Genomic DNA, 21,752 nt, shown 5'->3' with positions numbered 1-21,752 from the left:
AAATCTAAATCTTTGGCTTTATAGTTGGTGAGAAATATATGCACACATAGATATCTTACTCTTCTTGGTAATTACTTGATTCCCCAATGATTTATGATTTACCTAGTAAATTGTACATGGAACTCTTTTGGAAGCAAGAGAGGCCCGACTCTATGTTGATTGCTTAACTAGACCATTCACAATAAGCATCCTCACATCTCATCAATGCAACAACTCATAAGTTTAGCCCCACAGACTAAAAGCACATCATTAACATAGAATAGCTATGTGTTATAAGGAGCCAAATTTGCATATTTTTAAGAGAATAGCCTAATGGTAGAGGTGGAGGCATGATAAGGCTTGCATCCTCGACCATTTGGACAAAAAGGGAACTAGAAAACTCATTTGAAATATGAGTAAATTGTGAAGCATCCTTATTGAACTTAGCTTTCACCAAGGACATGATCAAGACAGCTTTGGGTTTATGCTTCACTTGACATTGATCCTTAGAGACAATCTTGGTTGAAGATTAAAGAGGGGGAGTCAATAGGGTTTCTCCCTTAGCTTTCTTGGCCACATGCTTAATCGAATTTCTCTAATCTTCTTTCCTCTTACTAGAAAATATGTTAGAGGGCCTAAAAATTAGCCCTTAAGCTGAGGTGTTAAAGGGCCTAAAGATAGGGCCTTAAGTTAAGCTCACAAGCTATAGCTAAATACATCATTCAAAATAGTTACCTTTTATTTTTATTTTTTTTATACAAGATAAAAATTATATTCTAGCTTAATGTAAGTGTATATGCGTGTTGAGTTTTCTTTTTGAATACTTAAACCCTGACCCTTACCCTCCACACCTTACAAACATTTATACTTATGGAATAACCATTGAGTCAAGGATGCGTAGTGGTCAAAATGGTTACTAATTGATTATGATTTTGCCTATACAATCGCCACTTCGATTATTTTAGGAAAGAAATCAAGAAAACCATTTATCAAATCTAGTTTTTTTTTTTTTTTTTTTTTTGAAATTATTTACCAAATCTAGTCTTACTTGGTGTTATTTTTCATTTTTTTCTTATTTATTTATTGATAAAAAGCCAAAAAAAAAGAAAGTAAAAAGGGTAAAAAGGTAATTATAGTATACAATGGGTATGTATGTAATTCCGATATAGATCATTAGGGCAGATTAGCGCTCTCTCTCTCTCTCTCGCTTTCTCATTTCGTTTAGCTTCATACAATCCAACAGAATTCTCTTTCGCGAGCGTTGAGGCTTATTAAAGAGAGCCTTTCGTGTTCCCCAAATTCCAAGACCTCGCTGATAAAAAAGCTCGCCCACATTCATGGCCGAAAACTCTATTTAAGCACCTTGCCCAAATCTCCCACTCTTCACCGCTCTCTATTTCATCGCCAACTTGCTTCCACCACCATCACCACAATCACCACCGTCTCAGCCAAACAGTCCCTCAAAAACCCTAGAAAATGTCGGGCGGCTTCTTCCGGGTAAGTTCTACACGAAAATTCATAATTTTCGCTTTTAATTTGAACTTTTCATCTTAGATCCAAACTTAATTCGCTGTATATCTCATAGATCTTCGTGTTTTGTAATTCTCATGGTTCGCACAAAGATAAATTTATGTATGTATAACATGTATATGTGCGAACGTGGATGCGGAAACCCTAATTTTGTGTGTTTTTAGGGCACGTCGGCTGACCAAGACACTCGGTTCTCGAACAAGCAAGCGAAGCTGTTGAAATCGCAGAAGTTCGCTCCTGAATTGGAGCATGTGGTTCGTTTTCTTAAGCTTTGGAAAAATTGGCTTGAAATGAAGGGTTTATTGCGTGCTTTTTTGTTGTTGTTGTTGTTGTGTTAATTTATGCATAGGAAATGTGGTTTGTGTTTGTAGGTGGACATGAAGAAGGTGAATATGGATGTTATCAGACCGTGGGTTGCGCATAGGGTGACAGAACTTATCGGGTTTGAAGACGAAGTTCTAATTAACTTCATTTATAGTCTTTTGGAAGAAAAGGTGATTTCTAGATGTCATATAATTAGCAATTTCATGTTTCCAAGTTTTTAGTTTTTGTGTAGTTTAAACACAAATGCAAGATTCATGTTATTTATTTATTTATTTATTTTTTTATATTGTAATCATTGATAAATTGTACATGATATGACTTGGTATAGAGATGGAAAACATTTATATAACTATACCCAATAACACCAGCTTATTGACCGAGCTTAAAGTTTATCATTATTCATAAGTAGTGTTTGAACTCTGTTTTGTTTATTTGGATGCAGGAAGTGAATGGAAAGACGGTTCAAATACAACTTACTGGATTCATGGAGAAAAATACTGTGAAGTTTATGAAAGAGCTTTGGGCGCTTCTTCTCAGTGCGCAGAATACTGCTAGTGGTGTTCCTCAACAGTTTTTGGATGCCAAAGAAGAGGAAATTAAGAAGAAGAAGGTATAAATATTTCTACAACCTTTACATGTTTTTGGTTTGCTCATGTAGTGTCTCTTTCTTGATGGATTTTTACCCTGGGGTGGTTGCAGGCGGAGGCAGATAGGATGGCAAATGAGATTGAGAAGAAGAAAGAGAAGGAAAGTAGAGAACTTGAGCAAGAGAGATCAAAGAAAATGGTATTGCTTATCTTTTACATGCTGGAGTTGCATTGTCTAGATCTGGGTGTTTGGTTTTAACTTTCGTTTGTGTTTTTCATGGCATTCAGCTAGCTTCTGCAATTATTTGGGTTCATGTCCTTTACCTCAAACTACTGTAGGACGGCGTGGTTGAAACGAGGGCAACTAACACTGCTTTGGAGCCAAACCTAAAGCATAGAGCTTCGAGTGACTATCCTGAGGATGGGAAAGAAGCTGAAAAGAGGAACAACGGTGTGAGAGGAAGGCACAGGTAAGGGATAGGTCAACATTTTACCATTAGCTCTTCCTCTGGAATGGGTTTTTCCCTGTCCCTTTCCCTTTCCAGCTAGTCTTTTTATACCGTGTCATTATATTCCATATATTTCCATGGTCTTGCTGCATGCAGTCACACATTTTTAAAGTTATTTTGTGAATCTATTTAGTATGTATTTTTTATATGCCTATACATATTTTTGTTCTTGTCCCCTCTTCTCCTTCAAATTTTCTTTTCACTTTTCCTTCTATTGTCTATTTGTCTTGCAGCTGGCTCCTTAATTTTACTTTAGCATGCTGCTTTCTTTACTAGCATTCATATTGAGCAATTTATTTTTATTTTTATTTTATTTTTTGGAGAAGGGAGGGGGGGAGATTTCAGTTACACTGATGTTGATACCTTTAATCTTTTACTTCTTTACATGCACGATAGAGGGCTGTAGAAGTTTTTGCGAATATTAAAGTTCGCCAAATTGCTACTGTAGGCACTCATTTTTCTGCCGTGCTCAGATGTAAACAAGAAAAGGGAAATAACATTTTACTTCTTACAGGGTTTCTAGATCTCCCCATTCTGCCAAACGTTCCCCTTCACCCCCTCGGTATCCTTCCCTCGCCATCATATGCTATCATTCTTCAAATTTTTATGCTTGGAGGAAAATTCCATTTACATTGGGGGTTTCTTGTGCAGAGGATCTCCATCTAGGTCAATCAGCAGATCGCATTCTAATCCCAGAAGTTATTCTGAGTAAGCGTCTTTTTGCTGTCAGTAATGGGAGTCTTTTGATTATTTAGATATTATGACTAGAATATTCCTGTTGGTTTTTCTGCACTTGTTCTAATAAATAATAACTATGGGTGTTGCATGTGTACAGCTATTTTCTTCTTCTTATCAATATGTTTCTTTTTCCTCTTTCAAATGTAATGTCTGACTTGATTTATACTTATTTTAGTGACAGACACAAGTCAAGGAGTGTATCTAGATCACCCGAAGCTCGAGGGCGCTCTATTTCTTCAGAAAGGGTGTATCGCTCCCCACGAAGACGATCTGTGACCCCTCGTCGGAGGCATTCACCTATGCATTCTCTCTCTCCAAGACGGAGATCATCTTATTCTAGGCGAAGATCTAGATCGCGATCACAATCACATCGTAGATCACCCTCTCCAGTGAGGCGAAGATTGCGTTCGCCTTTTCGTCGTAGGTCACCTTTCCCAGTGAGGCACCGCAGGTCACCTTCTCCTCCACGACGTCGTAGGTCACCTTCTCCAATCCGACGTCGTAGGTCACCTTCCCCTATCCGGCGGCGTAGGTCACCTTCTCCTATCCGACGTCGTAGGTCACCTTCCCCTATCCGGCGGCGTAGATCACCTTCCCCTATGCGGCGACGAAGGTCACCTTCACCTATGCAACGACGTAGAACACCATCACCTGTTCGACGTAGATCCTCTTCACTTGTGCGGCGAAGAGCACACTCACCTATTAGACGCAGATCACCTTCACCTTTTAGACGCAGATCACCCTTACCTAATCGCAGCAGATCATCCTCTCCCATGCAAAGATCACCTTCTCCTGTACGAAGGCGTTATCGAAGATCTCCAACTCCACCACACGACTCTCCATCACCTGTGCGGCGTAGGCCACCTACTCTTGGACGTAGGCGATCAAGTTCTCCATCCCCTTCAGCCATCTCCATTCCATCTCCATCTCCATCTCCAACCACGACTAAGTACCATAGGAGCCCTGTGCGATCTCCGAAAGAAAGAATCAGGTACATAGAACATGATTGTTTGTTTCCTATGTGCTCTTTTTATTTATTTATTATTTTTTTTGGGGGGGGGGGGGGGAGGTGTTTCTCTATATACATGGGTTTCAAGTGTGTGGCAAGTATAAGGAGCTTCAATAGGGGTTAGGGGTTATGAATTTATGTTTGTAGAGCTAGAAGATATTGTGAAGCCTAAACCACCAAAACCTCCCATTGTACTACAAATGGGTCATCAGCTTTGTGTTTGCCACAATCGATGTTATATTTTTATTTTGTAGATTCAATATGTTGGGCTGCTTTTACATTTATTTTTTGGTTAAATCTGTGTTACAGGATGAATGAAAAATTGTCTTTCGCACAGAAATCTCCTAGTTCTCTGAGGTCACCACAAAGAGATTCTAGGGATCGGAGTGATACACGCAAAAGAGTGCCCGTTTCATTGTCTTCACCTGGGAAGTCTCCAACTCTCTCAGAATCTCCACCACGGGCAAGAAAAAGGGTTTCTAGTGAAGATAGGAGGTATTCATCTTAGCTGCTTTTTAGTATAATCTTTTGATCATTCTCTTGGATTTATATATGTTGACCGTTTTGGTTGCAAATATCATTCAGTCCATATCAGAGTCCTATGAGGCAAACAGGGAATCAAATGGCCCGTGATGCCAGCTTCAGTCCTGCAGGGAAACCTCATCATGGTAGTATAGAAAGTAGTGAAGAGGCAGGCGAACCTAATTATGTCAGGTTAAATTTGAAGTTGACCATTATCTGAGTGCTCAATTTTTGTGTTGTCTTTTTGGTCTCACTGCAGGGGTATGCTTTGATTTGCTAGTTTAATTTTGCTGAGGGTGCTCCTTTTGTAGGGATGATATGAACAATAAATCCAAGTCTTCACAGAAAAGGTCCATCCATTCATCTTCGGTCAACAAGCAGAAAGATTCACCTATGAAGGTTCATTACAAGGAAGGGCGCTCTCCTGAAAGATTAGCAGATCGTCGGGCTACTGAATCCCAGACTCGTTCTGATAAAATGGAATTGAGAAAGAAAGAAGAGGAGAAAAAAAGGTATATCTTTCTCTGTTGAATGAATCTTGTCCTCCTGCTAATTAGACACCAGTACTTCTGCATGAACCCATGGTTCTGATATTATGAAGCATTTCTGACTCTGAGAAATCTTTTAGGAGTGGGTTTCCTCCTGAATCTCCTGGGAAACAGAAGTCACCAACATCATATAAGGACTCTTTGCTAGGTGATAGGCAGCATCTGTCATACACTGGAGAAGGTAAAATATCTGATGAGAAGATCCGCTCTCGTTCGAAGAATGTTGATAGCAATAGGCGTCCTTCAGAAACTGCACTAGATTCGGTTGGAAAAGTTGATTATAATAAACATACGGCTTCAACAGATTCTGGTTCTGAGGAAAGTGATAAGCACAGAACCGAAGAGAAGAAAAGGAGAAAGCATAAAAGATCTGAGAGGAAAGAGGTGGCTTCAGATGATGATTACAGTTATGATTCTGAACTAGATGATAGGAAGGAGGCTAAGAGGAGGAGGAAGGAAGAGAAAAAACTGCGGAAGGAGGAAAAACGTCGAAGGCGTGAGGAACGGCGTAGGAGAAAGGAAGAACGGCGTGCAGAGAAGCTGAAAATGAAGAATAGGGATGGTTCTTATGCTTCTGATGGTGAACATACTGCAAGGAGAGAGTCTAATCCAAGTGATGATGAAGACATGCAATCAGAGCAGAAAAGGCTTGAGATTGAGTTACGAAAGAAGGCTCTTGAATCACTTAAAGCAAAGAAGGGCATCAGTCACTGATATTGTTGCTGCCTTGGAACACTAAGCTGTTCTGTTTCTTAAAGCATTTTTGTTTTCTAGATTCCTGTTGAGCAGTATCTAGTTAAGTTTGCTAGGAAATTTATGTTTTAAATGGAAGTCTGTTTTATATTGGTTACTGTTTGATGTATTCTATGTTTACTGCTGGCAGCTGAAATGGATAAATGAGGATTTCATGAGCTATTCTCTTGAGTGCAACTTTATGCAGAACATGCTGCTAGATTTTCTGGTAATAATTTGTCTTCCCTTAACTGGGAATTTATTTATTTATTTATTGTTTTATTAGGAAAGATATTGTAGTCATATGGATATGGCTGTACCTATGAAAAAATTGTAGTCATTTGGGTGTAAGGCATCTTATTGCTGTGACTGGAATTTGTTTTGTGTTTGTTTGTTTAGATTTTATGTTTTATTAGATTCAGTGAAGTAATTTGCAGGGGAAATCTAACCATGTAGATAGGGTTCACAATCCTCTTGTTGTGTTGTTAGGACAAAAGATGAGCCTAAAGGTCTTGTTATTTTTAATAATTTGAAGTTGATACTAAACTGGGTTTCTGGTCAATTGGTAGATGAAAATAATGTCAACAGATGATTTGGTTGAGCAGAACATGTGCAGATCCACATTCTGAACATCAATTCAGGTGACTTTTTTTTCATTCTTTTATGGGCTCTTTAAGAAGAACAACCTTGTGATTATGGGTGAATCCTCTTTGTATCCATATAGTAGCTTCTTTCTCACTGTATCTTGGTTTAACCTCTGTATGGTTGGCAGCTTGTGAGTTGCTCCTTGGGCCTTGTTTTCTGAATTTCTTCATGGTGCTATAGATCTTGGAATCGTCCTGTCCTGATCTTCATATCAGCTATAAAGTTTATGGAGATGGTATCGTGCATGTATATATGATGAATAGTTCTGTATGAGAATGTACGACCATATTTTTATGAGCAGTTGTTTTCAGGCTTTCCTGGCCTGTCTTTTTCATTTTAATCCAGATAGGTAAAGCTTGGGTACTTATATATTTGTGTCATGGAGATGCTCTTCACTTTGGGTTGGTATTTACATAAGAGTTTGGTGCATACACATTATGTAGGTTATATAGATAGTTACTTTCTCTGTTAGCTTCAGTTATTTAAATCTACTTGGTGTCAGTTCTAAACAGATGATGCATGAGCTTTTGGCTGCAGTTTCTAGGTTTAGCCTTCTGGAACTTGATGTTGGTAGAATAGGGTCCTACTTAAAGTAGGCAAAGATTTAAATTGGTTTTGGTGGGATTCTTGTTAAACCCCCCCTCCCCCCCCCCCCCCCCCACCCCACCCAACACAAACCAAAAACTTCTCCTGCGCTCCCTTTGTCTTCTTTGCTCTCACCTCTTTATTGTTGTTGCGATAAGCGAGGGCTAGTTAGGAGTTGGCGGGGAAGTTAAAGAGAATGAGGACTGGCAGACCTCCTAAGACACTGAGGTTTCCCACTTGGCCTTTTCCTCCACCTTCAATCAATTCTCATGAAACTTCTAGGTTGTATGACTATGAAACAATGATTTCTCTGGCAACTTATTCAGTCCCATGGATCGAGGGTCTAATTTAGTATAAATAAAGTTTGAGGGCAAGTATGATGTAGAAATCAAAATTTGAAATTGCTGAATGCCCTTATAATTATAATAGATGTTGGACACTCATGGAAGCTGCTGAATTAAGAGGTTGCACTGAAGTGACATACACCATGACTAGTATGAAATGTGAAGAGTTAGAACAAAAATTTGTTAAAAAGAGCAAGCAGATTCTAAAATTTCAAAGCTGCTTGAACACTTTTTGATTGATTGTGGTGGCTTGGAAGCAGAGGGATTCAAAGTTACACTTAGGCAGCTCTTAAGTTAGAATTTAAGAGAAGATGATCTTTCAACCATCTTGTACAAGTTGGTTCCAGTAGAGAAATTTGTACAAAAGAAGTTTTAGTCTTCAATCTAGTTATCAAGATAGTAGCAGTTTTATGTTCTTGAGAGAGAGAGAGAGTGGAGAGGAGCATTTGTGCAAGGATTTGTTTGGTATCGTTGCTATGGTCTATAGAAATTTGTTTGGTATCATTGCTTTAGAAATTTGAAGATTATTACCGTGGTAGAACGTGGTATTAGCATATTAACTACATATATTACGTGTTGATGCGGCTGTGCAAATAATTATCCGAAGGACTAAAGAACTACCAACAGACAAGCCACAGTTCGGTTTTTCAGGAACTACCAACAGACAAACCATAGTTCGGTTTTTCAGGTCAAGTGTTGGACCCGGAAAATGTGTATTTCCTTGTGTGGCTGTAGATTTGCATTTTAATGAAATTTTAGTGATTGCTTGCACAAGGCGTGTCATCTTAATATGGCTTGGCTTTCCTTAATGTTGCTTCCCTCAACTATTTTATGCAAGCTGTGCATGGCTAAATACTCGTGAATATCTAATCAAGATAGTGCTTCCAAAACAAAGACTGAAATTTGTATATATCTGTGGATCAATCAAGTCATTCTACCCTATTTTATGCCGTCATATTGAGTAATGTTTTTGTGCATCTGAAGCTGTTGATTCCATCCGTCTTCTACAATGTCTTTTTGTGAAAGAGTAGTTCAGAGGACTACATACTATTTCATAAATTTTTGTCACAATTTTTGTGTAAGACTGTAAGTAGTTGCCTATCACAATGAGTAACTTTTTTTTTTTTTAATATTTTTAAATTTTTTTTTATTTACTACCAACACTTTCTACAGTTATGGTAGAGAAGTTGTCGCACTAGATTTTCTCTCTTGAGAAAAGTCTATGGACACAATTTTTACAACTGATGATATGGTAAGTTGTTAATAGTAGGTAAAATTGTAATATAAGTGGTGGATTCAGGCGGGAACTAGTAAAATTTTGCTGATCTAACTAATTATCTGTTATAAAAAATGTTATGAAATATTTTTGTCCATGTAACATTGCTCTATTTTTGGCAAAATTTGGTAAATAATAAATTTTTTAGAAAAATTTCGGTGACTAGCATGCGTTTGAACTTATTTAGTTAGTTAGATTGTTTTTGGAATTCGAGTTTGTCAAATTTGAGTTTCAACCCAAAATTGAGTTTGAGAAACTCGATTTACTCTTGGATAATACCTGACACCTGACGTGGATTAAAAAAAAAAAAAAAACATGTTAGGTGTTATCCAAGAGTAAATTGAGTTTGGGAAACTCGATTTTGGATTGGAATTCGAGTTCCAAAAACAGTCTAACTTACTAAATGCTTTCGGTCGCATGCTATCTATCTAATATTTTTCTTAAAAGATGCTGTTGAGCCAATTTTGCCCTATATTTTTCTTGAATTCTTGTTGGCTTATGTGGGCCATGCTCTTATCTTTTTCCTGAATTCTTGTTGGCTTATGTGGGCCATACGTATCGAGTTTTGTGGTAACGTGGTGGATAAAATTTGATAAATTGAAACTATTAATAAGCACGTCCCAAACTCCCACTGCTCCCTGTTATATCAAGTGGGCATGTCATTTTCTTGTGCCTTGTGGTGATATTTGAACGTTTGGTGCCTGACTTCGTTGAGTAGATAAACCTTGACTACGTGGCTCAATTCCATTTGCTACGCTTCCATTGCCTCCCCCCCATCAAGATAATATCAGGAACAAACAAAAACTATTTGGCAATGGCATCATTTCATGGGTTTTAACAAACAAAAACTTTTAGAATCTGGATATTCGCTACAATCTCATAGAATTGGAGGAGAGGGTGGCCTTTTCCACATTTTCTCTCTTTTTATCTATGGCTCCTACTCTCACCTCCAATTCATTTCTTCTAAACACTACACCTCATTCTAGGCTAACCTTCAAGAAAAAAAGGCTCACAATCTTTGCCAAGCAGGCTGGTCCTTTCCCTTCACTTCGTTTTGGCAAGAACAATGGCTCATCATCCTCAGAAGAGCCCCAACCTGATGGTTCAGCTAATACCAATCCTCTTCGTTTTGACTTTGGAAAGATACCAGACGTGAAGTCTTTGATACCGGCTGTGAATAATCCTTCTACAGCCTTATCATTTGGGAACCAAAGACGTAAGGACCCCGGCACGGTGTTTGTTGCCGGTGCCACCGGCCAGGCTGGAATTCGCATTGCACAAGTTTTACTGCGTGAAGGTTTTATTGTTAGGGCTGGGGTGCCTGAGCTTGGTTCTGCCCAAGAGTTGGCTCGTCTTGCTGCCCAATACAAGGTTAGTTTCTGTAGCCATATCTCAATGTCGGTCTGATTTTTGTGTGATCTAAGTATGCTATCTGTTGTTATTAATTAGATATGGGAGATTTGTGGAAGGTCATATCTAGCCTTCTCTTTTTTAGTTCCCAGCAAAGAACCATAATATTATACACTTAGGGACAACCAAATGTGGAAACTTGTTTTTAAATAAAAAAAAGGGTTGAAATCTTTTTATTTTCATAGCCAAAAATAATAAAAGAATTATGGAATAGATGTTATAGGTTGAAATTTTATCATATATATATATATATTTTTAAAAAAAGAACACTGAACATATTTGGAAAATAATTTTTCTTTATCTTAGATAAAACTCATCGCTTTTGATCATATCTATTTTAAAAAAAAAGGAACACTGAACATATATAGAAAATGTTTTTTCTTTTTCTTAAATAAAACCCATCTTTTTTTGCTCGAGATTGGAATTGGATGTGTTCCCTTAATCTAGCTACCTTGAAAAAAATCATTTATTTAAGCAAGTGCATTGTACATGTAACATGTTTTGGGGGATTTTTGCTTACACATTGCACATAAGTTTGGACAATCAAGATTTGCGCAAATATTTAATACAACTAACAAAGATGTGCGCCAATCCATTGCTAAGATATGCTATCACTACGCAGTCTTTAAGAATTTGACATGGCCCAATCTGTGAAGTTGCATTACCTATGTGAAAATTTCTTGATCAAAAAATGGAAAGACTAGGCTGTATTGCATCCTATTGATTTTCCTTGCTGCAATTACATCACCACCACAGATCATATCAAACGAAGAATCGAGACGCATCAACGCGGTCCAATCCACCTTCCAAGACACCGAATCAATCGCCAAGGCGATCGGAAATGCTAGCAAGGTTGTCGTCACGATCGGGCCCGCAGAAAACGGTCCCACTTCCGAAGTCTCCACATCAGATGCATTGCAAGTGATCCAAGCCGCCCAGCTGGCAGGAGTAAGCCACGTGGCTATAATCTATGATGGGAGCATAGCGAGCTTATCAACATACAATGTACTGGATGGAATCTCTTCATTCTTTAACAACTTGTTCTCACGATCACAGCCGTTGTCTGTGCCTGAGTTTTTGCAAAAAGTAATCGAAACGGACGTCAGATATACATTCATAAAGACAAGTTTGACCGAAGATTTTTCACCAGAGAAGTCATATAATGTTGTGGTGTCAGCTGAAAGAAGCGCCAGTGTAAACGACTACAAAGTAATGTAATGTATGCCATAATATCTATATTCACATTGTACATCTCATTTTGTTTTGGACATCAAAACTTTAATTCTTTTTAATATTCATATTTTTTTTGTTTTTGTTTTTTTGGTCATGTGTTGGACAATTAATATTAGGTAGCCAAGTCCCAGATAGCATCTCTAGTGGCAGGTGTTTTCTCAAACACAGCAGTGGCAGAAAATAAGGTACATTGCTTATTGCTTAAGATTCTCTAAAGTTGTTAGTGTAATTTTACTGCAAAGTTATTAAAATCTTATTTATTTATTTTGAAATGAGTGGATTGAATTTTACTGCGTTATTGTGAACATAAATTGGGAGTTTGGGACTGTTTTATATATATATTTAAATTATGGATGAGATGATAACATTTTTTAATTTATTTAAAAAGAGAAATATTATATCCACGATATTTTTATAACATTGTCACAATATTTAAAAGTGTTGTGAAAATATTGTAAACGTAATACTTTTCATTTAAAAATGGATAAATGAGATTTTATAGATCCACATTAAAGGTAGTCCAAAATATAGAGGATTCTAGGTTTTTTTTTTTTTTTTTTTGATTGAGAGGATACTAGTTTATTACTTAAAAAAGAAAAAAAAAGTACATTTTCAATCTAGGTATTATTATTTTTGAATCTGGTTGTTGTTAGGTGACAAATGATTGAGCATCTTAGTTATATGTTATTTAGGTTGTGGAAGTTTTTACGGATCCATCAGCCCCCTCAAAGCGTGTAGACGAGCTTTTCAGGTAAATTGCAGTAAATATAAGCAATATTTTATTTGGGGAATATTAATCACATCAATTGAAATTTTGGTTGTTTGAAGTTTGGACGAGTATTTTTTTAAATTAAAGAGAATAGAATATTATGGTAATTTCAATAACAGTGGTATGTATGGTGACCATGACTTGGTGATGGTGGTGGACTGGTGGTATGTTTTCATAGTATTGTTGGTGATGATGGTGGATTTGGCGGTGGTTGTAACAAAGGTAGTGAGGTGGTGGCGGTGGCAGTATCGACGATGTCTTTAGGTGGTGAGGGTGGCAATATTGGCACTAATGGTGATAATATTGGTGGTAATGGCACAGTGACGTGAAAATAGTAATGGTGGTAAAATTTGTAAAAGAACACTTCCTTAAAATTTGAATAGGGGGATTTAAGATGCTTGAAAATACCAAGTTCAAAATTATGCATAACTTTTGAATTATTCTTTCTTATGAACCTAGCGAAAAGGAAATCAACATTGGGAATTCTTAAATTACAACTTGAATAAAATCTCTGCTCAAAATTCCTCATCCAAACACAATAGCTTTCTACGTGTCAAAGTTGGGAATGGCTTCAGGTTTGGAATGAAACTTGATTAGCCCTGGAAAAATCTCAAATGGAAGGACAAAACATATACATGAGCAATTTTGCCTGTTGGTGAAGTATTTGGTGGTAGTGCTTTGTTATTTATTTATTTATTTTTGAAAATTCAAGAGGGGGCACATTTTCTTTTACTCTTGTTTCTATTGGTACAAAACAGCATTTTAGCTCATTCTTTAAAAAAAGAAAAAGCTATAATATTGTTTAAATTGTTTGAATGTATTGCTTCTAGTGCCATTCCTGAGGATGGAAGAAGAAAGGCTTATGCAGAATCACTTGCAAAAGTCAGAGCAGAGGAAGAGGCAAGGGTAGCAGCTGAGAAAGCTCGTGAAGCAGCTGAAGCAACAAAGAAACTCGAAGAAGAGGTGAAAAAGCTTTCAAAGCAAGAAGCTCGTGCTGCTAGTCTGGCCGAGGAAGCTCAAGAGAAGGCTGATGCTGCAGGAACTTCAATGGAAAACCTTTTGAGCAAAGCCAAAGACTTTGGTTCAGGGCTATCCTGGAAAAGTTTTAGTTCCCAGCTCACAATTCCAGGTCAAAACCCTGAAGAGAAACCGGACGTGCAGCTTGCAACTGTTAGGGGACAGGCCAAGGCTCGTTCTTTGCCGGCCCAGAAAGCAGTTGTTAAACCACCTAGCCTAAATTTTCCTTCTTTCAAACCAAAGGAGAAGCCAGAGCCAAAGCCAAAGCCAAAGGGCAAACAGACAGAGGAAAATAAAGAAGTCAGGAAGGTGTTTGGTGGCCTGTTTTCACAAGAAACCGTATACATTGATGATGACTGAGATGATACTTTGTGATCATTTCTGCTCTTTAAGTATGTTTTGGTGCAGATGTGGTGTAATTTGTAATGTTTGTAATTTTATTATTGTTGAAAGGCTGTATTTATGAGTTTCAGAAAGAAACGTGTACTGGTTTAAGGATAGCTTATAATAAGTTTCTTTAATCTTGTTGACTGTTACATTTGCCCCTCAGTAAATGAATAGAATTACCCGGCTTAATGTGAAAAGAAAAGGTTGAATGGGCAAGCATTTGATGGAGTGTAAGATAGCTTCGGATTTAAGAGTCAAAGATTTTAGGTTGGGCACATTTTAAGTTTTTGACTAAGAGTGCTAAATGAGGGTGTTGAGGATTTTTGTCAACCATAGCCTAAGGTCACAATTGAAGAGAATCTGTGCTACATCAGCATAATATCTAAATATGAAATTAAAGAGGGATCATTTAAGAATTTAAGTAATTTATGAAAAATACAAAAACTTTAAAACTAAACTTGTCCTCATGTACAGCCTTAAGCACGGCATGGCCTCACATAATCCGGCCCTTTGTGTCACGAGGGCCAGAGGGCACTCAACAGGCCAGAGATGACTTTTCTAGTGTCTCCATGCAAGAAGCAAGATGGCCCAAACTTGTTTTGATTGAATGCTTTATAGCAACAATCGAAACTTATGTATTTGGGTGTCTTACTAACAGCCTAGCCTTTAAAGCAATTCCAACGTTGCATGTAAAATGCAATTCAAATGATTAGCTGCAAAAGCAAAGTTCAAAAGCAACTGAACAATCACATTAATTAACAACTTAAAGAAGAGAAACCCAAACACAGAATCCCAACTCTTAGCTTATTAAATTACGATCGAAAATTTTCTCTTGAGTTCTTCATTTTTTTGGCTAGTTTGATTCTGAAATTAGATTCAAAGTTCTTCAAATTTTCACCATGTCATTAGTCCTTGCTTTCAAGTCGCGTGTAATGCAACAAAGATTAATATTTTTATCAAGAAATAAATTTGTGGTAAGTTTATGCAAATCACTAGCTATTTCAGGAATAGTCTTATACTTTATCTACATTATCCTCTCTAGCCATCCCTGCTGCTGGTCCTCTACTCTCTTCGCAAAATACCAAGGGTCTTCATCTTCCATTTCAGTTTCTCCAACTAACATTGGCCACCTTGTGTTTGGAATAGCAAGTTCTGCAAAAACATGGATAAATAGAAGAGCCTACATTGAATCTTGGTGGCAGCCTAACACAACCCGTGGATACATCTTTTTTGATAGAGTTCCCAAAGAGTCACAGCAATGGCCTTCAACTTTTCCTCCTTTAAGGGTCTCAGAAGATACCTCCAGATACAGAGAATACAATAAACACCCAAATCCACATGCAATTCGAATGGCACGCATAATTCTGGAAACATTTAGAGAGGAAAACAAAGGGGTTAGATGGTATATCATGGCAGATGATGACACAATCTTTTTTTTTGGATAATCTTGTAAAGGTTTTGGCAAAATATAATCATAATAAGTACTTCTATATAGGGTCAAATTCAGAGTGCGTGTCATCGAATTTTGATCATTCGTTTAGAATGGCATTTGGCGGGGCTGGGTATGCCTTGAGTTATCCTTTGGCGGAAGCCTTGGCGAAGAATTTAGATGTCTGCATAAAGACATATCCAACATTGTATGGGAGTGATCATATTATACAGTCCTGTGTTGCTGATTTGGGAGTCTCTCTGAGCCAGGAAAACGGGTTTCATCAGGTAATGTTGTTTTCTAAGTACTTTCATAGTTTCATTTGCATACGTTAGAATAATTGTAATTTGTATATAAAACTGTACCAAGTATGTAGACCTCTTGAGAGGAATAGTCTTTTTTGTGCAATTCCAAATGCAAAGTGAAGTCGTCTTATTTTATTGGTCAAATTCAATATTTGAAATTCAACAAATTCCCAATTTTCTTCTCTTTCTTCTTGCGAAATAAGTGAGAAGAAAGAATTTTTAACCATAAAAATGAATTGTCCCTCATTGCATTACAGATAATATGAATGCTGTACAACTGTACAAGTAAATGAATCGTCCAGTACAAGTAATATGCGGTCTAATAGTAGCATAATTGAAATACTTTTAACTAAGTAAATGTAACCTTCACTAGTCTTAACGTGTTAATGTTTAAGTAGAAATTTGAATTTTGTATTGTGAAAGTATTTTTTAATGCCATGATTATGATCCTAGTTTATTTCATGAGTAAACATTTGGCAGTAATTTATAAAAATCTGTCAAATATATATATTTTTAATCAGATTAATCTCTTTGTCCTGGTCAACTTAAAAGTGAACGATAACAACTATGAAAGCAATGAGAACAAAAAGAAAACAACAATTAACTAACGAGTACAATCAGCAAGACAACAAAAATTGACTGGCAAGTCAGGAATTTTGTTATTGTATGTATCTTTAATATTTATTTATTTTTTCCATTACAGATTGATCTACACAGAGACATATCAGGATTTCTGTCAGCTCTCCCACAATCTCCAATCGTTTCGCTTCATCACCTTGACCAAGTTGAGCCTATTTTCCCTTCTATGAACCGCTACCAATCACTAAATCACCTAATGGAAGTTGCAAAAGCTGATCAGTCACGACTATTGCAACAGACTATTTGCTATCATAAGCAAAGCAACTGGTCCTTTTCCATATCATGGGGCTACTCTGCTCATATTTATGAAAAAATTTATCCACCAAGCATTTTACATAGACCCCTCGAAACATTTGTACAATGGAAGAAGTCTGCTAGACCACCTTACATGTTTAACACTCGATTTCCCTCAAATGATCCTTGTGAGGCTCCTCATGTTTTCTACTTTGAGACTGTTGAAAAATTAATCTTGGGGAACCAAATTGTTACAAGTTATGTTAGAAAATCACCTCATTGGTTAGTGGCTTGTTCATCGAGTGGGAATCACTCTGCTGATTTCATTTCCAAAATTCGGGTCCTCTCACCTGCCATTAGACAAGATGAGGTGAGTACATTTTAATATCAGAGATATTATAAATTTTATTACTTAACTTTTACAAGCTCAAATTTCATATATATTTTTTTATTTGAGAAACACACACACATACAAGCTCATATTTCATTAATATTAAAAAAAGTAGTAATTTAGACTCCCATTTATTATGTTGTTAAAAGTGGTAGCACTTTAATCACATTTATTGACACGTCACTTTATAAACCTTTAGTAGAGTAATTATTCATTACAATATTATGCATGTAGCACACAAGAACTATAACATATATAAACATGATTTCAAAATGAGTATATACAGAGTGCACAATAGCAAATATGTAATAAAATTTTCTCTTTTTTATTATTTATTATTGGTAACCCTTCTTTTTATTTATTCATTCACAGGGCAGTAATAGAAGAGAGTGCTGCGACATTCTGCATGTGGCTGACAACTTCACCGAGGTCAAGTTTAGGGCTTGCATGAGGGATGAAATAGTGTCCTAATGTAATATTAGATATCCAAGTGAATGAAGCTTTGAATTTATGGGTGTGTTTTTAATACAAAAGTATTATTTTCACTTATATGATGATTGCACAAAGCTTTATTGCTCATGATGATGCTAAAAAAAAATTGTTGTGTGACATGAGGGACAGCCACCTTTTTTGGGGTGTTGTAAGTGAGGAACATCCGAACTAATGGAGAAATTATGATGATATTTTGCTAAAATGCAAATATATTGGGTTGAGACTTGGGATTTGGGGGTGGGGATGCTTTTTTATTTTTTATTTTATAGTTTTTATATGATATGATGTTTTATTAATATCATATACCGTTTTTATTAATAATTAGCCAGTAACATGTTAAATGCATGGAAAAAATTGATTACTTGCTTTATTTTATTTTTCCTATAAATATATATTAAATTAATTATTATAGTAGTTATTAATATTTAATAAGCATATATTATAATTGTATTTTTATATGAAATTATCCATTCTATCATGTAAAGAATGTTAGGTTCTAAGACTTTAGGAATTAATGTATTAGAACTTTAATTTGTATTATGTTGGCAAACCATGATCAAAACATAGAGTCTAGGTTTAGGCTTGCTCAAAGTATGTTTATTTGTAAAATTGGAATCGAGTAATTGCAGAATTTATTAGCCTAAATCTGTAAGGCTCGATCGATCGAACCACGTGTAGATTTATTTTTCTGCATAATTCCAATTCAACCCAAACTCTACTTAAACGTATTGGGTTTCAAGTAAAACACTCCTATATATAAAGGAAATCCTAAAACGTTTTTATAAGTTTTTTTGAGAGAGAAAAGTGTGCCTCTTTTGTAGATCTAGGGTTTTGTACTCAAAAGCTCTCTAAGGCAAGGGAGTCAATACCGTACTGGAGGCTGTATCGGTTTGACCAGCGGTACGATATATTTCGGATACCGATCAATACCGGTGTACCGTTTCGGATTTACCGCTATTTTTTACTATTTTATATAATATACAAAGTTATATTTCTAATAACTCATTATATCACATTGGCAACTTTTTATATTTTTTTATGGAGTTATTAACTTTTACCACAACTCCTTATATGAAAAGTTGTGAGGGGTGAAAAAAATTGTGAGTGTATGATGTGGGTTCACATTTTCATCACTCACAACTCCTCACACGACAAATTATGACAAAAATTGTTTAAAATGTTGTAATATTAGCATTGTTCTGAATATAAATTTGTTGCAATACCATGACAATATGGCAATACACTTACATTATGTCACATCATTTGGACTCAAAAGCCAAAGCTGAAAAGAAGTGATGGAGAGCTCATCTTTTATTCAAAAATTAAAAGCTTTCAATATTTCCAATGGTTGGCAGCTAGTGTCAGTGTACTGTAGTCACGTGGAGAGCTTAGGAAACTTCAAAAACAAATACAAAATAAAGAAAGAGAAAGTGAGAAACCAGACCACATATATAACAAAGTTCAGCAAAAAAAAAAAAAAAAGAGAGGGAGGCAAATGGACCAACAGAGAAGAAGAAAAAAAAAGGTTCAGCAAAAAAAAAAGAGATGGAGACGGACAGACGGACAGAGAAGAAGAAGAAAAAAAGGAAAGAAGAAGAAGAAGAAGAAGAAGAAGAAGAAGAAGCAGAAGAAGAAGAAGCAGTTGCTTCACAGCACCACCCTTGCTTTGTGGTCATCTTCTTTCTTTTCTCCTTCTTCTCTGTTTTCTTTCCTTACAAATGAGACTTTTCGTGTTTCGTCCTGGTATCCATTTACCGGCCAAAACAGTCGGTACGCGGCCGGTACGGCTGGTATTTTTTCTGGTACGAAACAAGGGGGTCATCTATACCGGTGCACTGACTGGTACGGTATATACCAGTCGTACCGGCCGGTACGGTACGAAATTGACTTCTTTGCTCTAAGAACTTGGTTGCTCTTTATGCTGTGTGTGTGAATCTTTTGTGAGATCTAGAGGTGTTTGCCTTCACATACACTTAGGGTTTCCAATCTCAAGATTGAAGTCGAGAGCTTGGTGATCGATTTAGTTGCTATTTCAAGAGCTTAAGGATACATAAGCGGGAGTGCTTGTATTTGCTGGGAATCCAAGAAAGAAGTAGTTCGTGGGTTCGGAGCAGTCACGTGGTCGTGGTAGTAAGTTTCCTACTTGAGGTAGCAATAGGATGTTAGTGGTCTAAGTCACTATTGTGTAAACTTCAATTCTTTCATAGTGGATTCAGTTTTATCTTGAGGATAGCTAGGTTAAATCCTCCCCAGGTTTTTTACCGGTTTGGTTTTCCTAAGTTATCATATTGTTGTGTTCTTTATTTTCCACACTTTACAATAATATGATGTATGTGTGTTAACCTAAATTTGATAATTTGACTAAGTAATCACTTGGCTAATTACCTATGTTAATCTGGTTGTGGTTTTAAGGGGTCTAAAAACAAACAAAGAACATATGATAATATTCTAAGGGAGGTTTTAAATACATAATAGAATTTAATAATTGATAGAAGAGTTTCTTTGGATTTGGGAAAAATGAAATGTCGAGGTTCATTCTAATTGTAAGATGAATAGTACATATTTCCTTCAACAAATAGATTGTTGCAAGTCAAAGTGCAAGAAGTTATTGGAAATGAATAATAGAAATCATTGAGCTCAACGATAGGATCACGTGAAATTTGGTGGCTTAAAAGAAGTTTTTTGTGAAGATCAAAACTCATAGCCTTGACTTTGACCTATGCCGCTTTTTTGACAAATTTCTTTAGTCAGATATTTTTTTAGCTAAATTTGCTATTTATAATAATTTTTCCTTTGATCATGTATTTTTTCAAAATGAGATTGTATTTTTTTGGGATGTTTATTAGAATTCATCTATATTTATATGATATATAAAATGGAAGTATAACAATTAATTTTGCTACTATTTCATTGTGCTATAAATGTCATCCACCTATTTTCAATCTTTTATATTTCTTCTTATTCTTATCAATTTCTCACTTTATTGTTACACTTCCTCCAATCTTTTCCCATCTCTTTTACCTTTTTATCTCTCCACTATTCTCTATCTTATAATTTTTCTTCCTCCATCCATTCCTCTTCCTTTAATTTTGATTACTCTTCTTAATATCTGTTTTTTTTTTTTAATTTTTTTTTTAATGTTAATCTCTCTCTCTCTCTCTCTCTCTCTCTCTCTCTCTCATTTAATCCATATTTTTCTCTCACAAAATAAATGATTACACTCTCTCAATTATTTTTTTTTTTGATAGATTTTTTAATTCTTTTTTGCATCTCTACTTTAGGTTAATGAGTTTTTGTGTTCTTTAGATTTCTACTTTGGGTTGATTGCAATTTGACTTTGGGATTTCAAGTTGTTATCCTTTCTTCTTCTTCTTCTTCTTTATTTTTATTGTTAGATGTTATCCTGTTACATTATAAAGATAGTATATAATGATATAATTTTATTCTCTTACATATTATGCTTGGATAATGTGGCGTTTACAACTATACATTTAAAGATTCTTCTTCTCTTCATATTATTTTTATAAATTTATTATTCTTTCTTACATTTTCTCCGAAAATATGATTATCTTTTCTCTCTCTCTCTCTCTCTCTCTCTCTCTAAATTTCTTGCAACTCTACTTTAGGTAGATGATTTTTTTTTAATGTTTTTATTATTATTATTTTAATTTTATAGCTTTACCTTGGGTTGATATGTTTTGGTATTATGTTTTTTGAGTTCCCCATCACAAGGCCTTTCTCTCCCTCTTATCGATTTGGTTTGATTTTTGTTTGTTAATTATTTTAGAAGTTAAGAATTTGAGTTTATATCAAAACAAAATCTACATGGCTATGTATTTGAATGTGTTTATTACTTATTTGAGTAATATCAATTGTAATGAGTTTTGATTATTATGATAATTTTCCTAAGAGAATGAGAAACTTGAATAATAAATTTGAAATTTAAAAAATTTTATTGTTTAGAAAAAATTAGAAAAACATTATGCACTCTAATAGAAATTAGAAGAATATTATCAATCAAACACACCAAAAATAATAAAATGATATTGTAAGAGCTAGATTTGGATGCCTAAGCCCACTTAGATTAGTAGTGCTTTGCACTTCAACCCAAGCCTAGA

General features: G+C 35.8%; 2 protein-coding genes and 1 pseudogene across 3 annotated transcripts; all 3 read left to right on the top strand.

The window, feature by feature from the left end:
* The first annotated feature begins 1,167 nt into the window (after nucleotides 1–1,167).
* LOC126728801 (uncharacterized) lies at nucleotides 1,168–7,490 on the top strand. 2 transcript variants are annotated; one of them, XM_050434582.1, is made up of 15 exons: nucleotides 1,168–1,476; nucleotides 1,674–1,763; nucleotides 1,881–2,003; nucleotides 2,276–2,443; nucleotides 2,533–2,619; nucleotides 2,760–2,890; nucleotides 3,444–3,491; nucleotides 3,581–3,637; nucleotides 3,849–4,658; nucleotides 4,986–5,171; nucleotides 5,262–5,390; nucleotides 5,510–5,710; nucleotides 5,827–6,707; nucleotides 7,048–7,119; nucleotides 7,251–7,490. In XM_050434582.1, exons 1-13 carry the CDS (start codon nucleotides 1,456–1,458, stop codon nucleotides 6,458–6,460), a joined length of 2,685 nt encoding a protein of 894 aa, XP_050290539.1. In that variant the 5' UTR covers nucleotides 1,168–1,455; the 3' UTR covers nucleotides 6,461–6,707; nucleotides 7,048–7,119; nucleotides 7,251–7,490. The 2 variants fall into 2 exon arrangements, with proteins under 2 accessions (XP_050290539.1, XP_050290536.1); XM_050434579.1 differs by having other exon boundaries at nucleotides 3,843–4,658.
* A 2,533-nt stretch (nucleotides 7,491–10,023) lies between these two features.
* Nucleotides 10,024–14,293, top strand: LOC126728817 (protein PLASTID TRANSCRIPTIONALLY ACTIVE 16, chloroplastic). The gene is made up of 5 exons (XM_050434586.1): nucleotides 10,024–10,699; nucleotides 11,495–11,947; nucleotides 12,088–12,156; nucleotides 12,664–12,722; nucleotides 13,571–14,293. Exons 1-5 carry the CDS (start codon nucleotides 10,259–10,261, stop codon nucleotides 14,115–14,117), a joined length of 1,569 nt encoding a protein of 522 aa, XP_050290543.1. The 5' UTR covers nucleotides 10,024–10,258; the 3' UTR covers nucleotides 14,118–14,293.
* A 750-nt stretch (nucleotides 14,294–15,043) lies between these two features.
* Nucleotides 15,044–17,631, top strand: LOC126698045 (uncharacterized; annotated as a pseudogene).
* The last annotated feature ends 4,121 nt before the right edge of the window (nucleotides 17,632–21,752 follow it).

This window comes from Quercus robur, chromosome 1, assembly GCF_932294415.1.
Source record: "Quercus robur chromosome 1, dhQueRobu3.1, whole genome shotgun sequence".
NCBI classification, from domain to species: Eukaryota; Viridiplantae; Streptophyta; class Magnoliopsida; order Fagales; family Fagaceae; genus Quercus; species Quercus robur.
Note: the sequence above shows the minus strand (reverse complement) of the source record. Positions and strands in the feature narration are given on the sequence as shown.

Bases quoted from the DNA above. Each gene is read 5' to 3' on its own strand.
- LOC126728801 (XM_050434579.1), top strand. From the start codon at position 1,456: ATGTCGGGCGGCTTCTTCCGG. The intron at 1,764-1,880 runs GTTCGTTTTCTT...TTGTGTTTGTAG, and splicing joins CTCCTGAATTGGAGCATGTG to GTGGACATGAAGAAGGTGAA. The intron at 3,638-3,842 runs GTAAGCGTCTTT...TACTTATTTTAG, and splicing joins AATCCCAGAAGTTATTCTGA to TGACAGACACAAGTCAAGGA.
- LOC126728817 (XM_050434586.1), top strand. From the start codon at position 10,259: ATGGCTCCTACTCTCACCTCCAATTCATTTCTTCTAAACACTACACCT. The intron at 10,700-11,494 runs GTTAGTTTCTGT...TCACCACCACAG, and splicing joins GTCTTGCTGCCCAATACAAG to ATCATATCAAACGAAGAATC. The intron at 12,723-13,570 runs GTAAATTGCAGT...TATTGCTTCTAG, and splicing joins CGTGTAGACGAGCTTTTCAG to TGCCATTCCTGAGGATGGAA.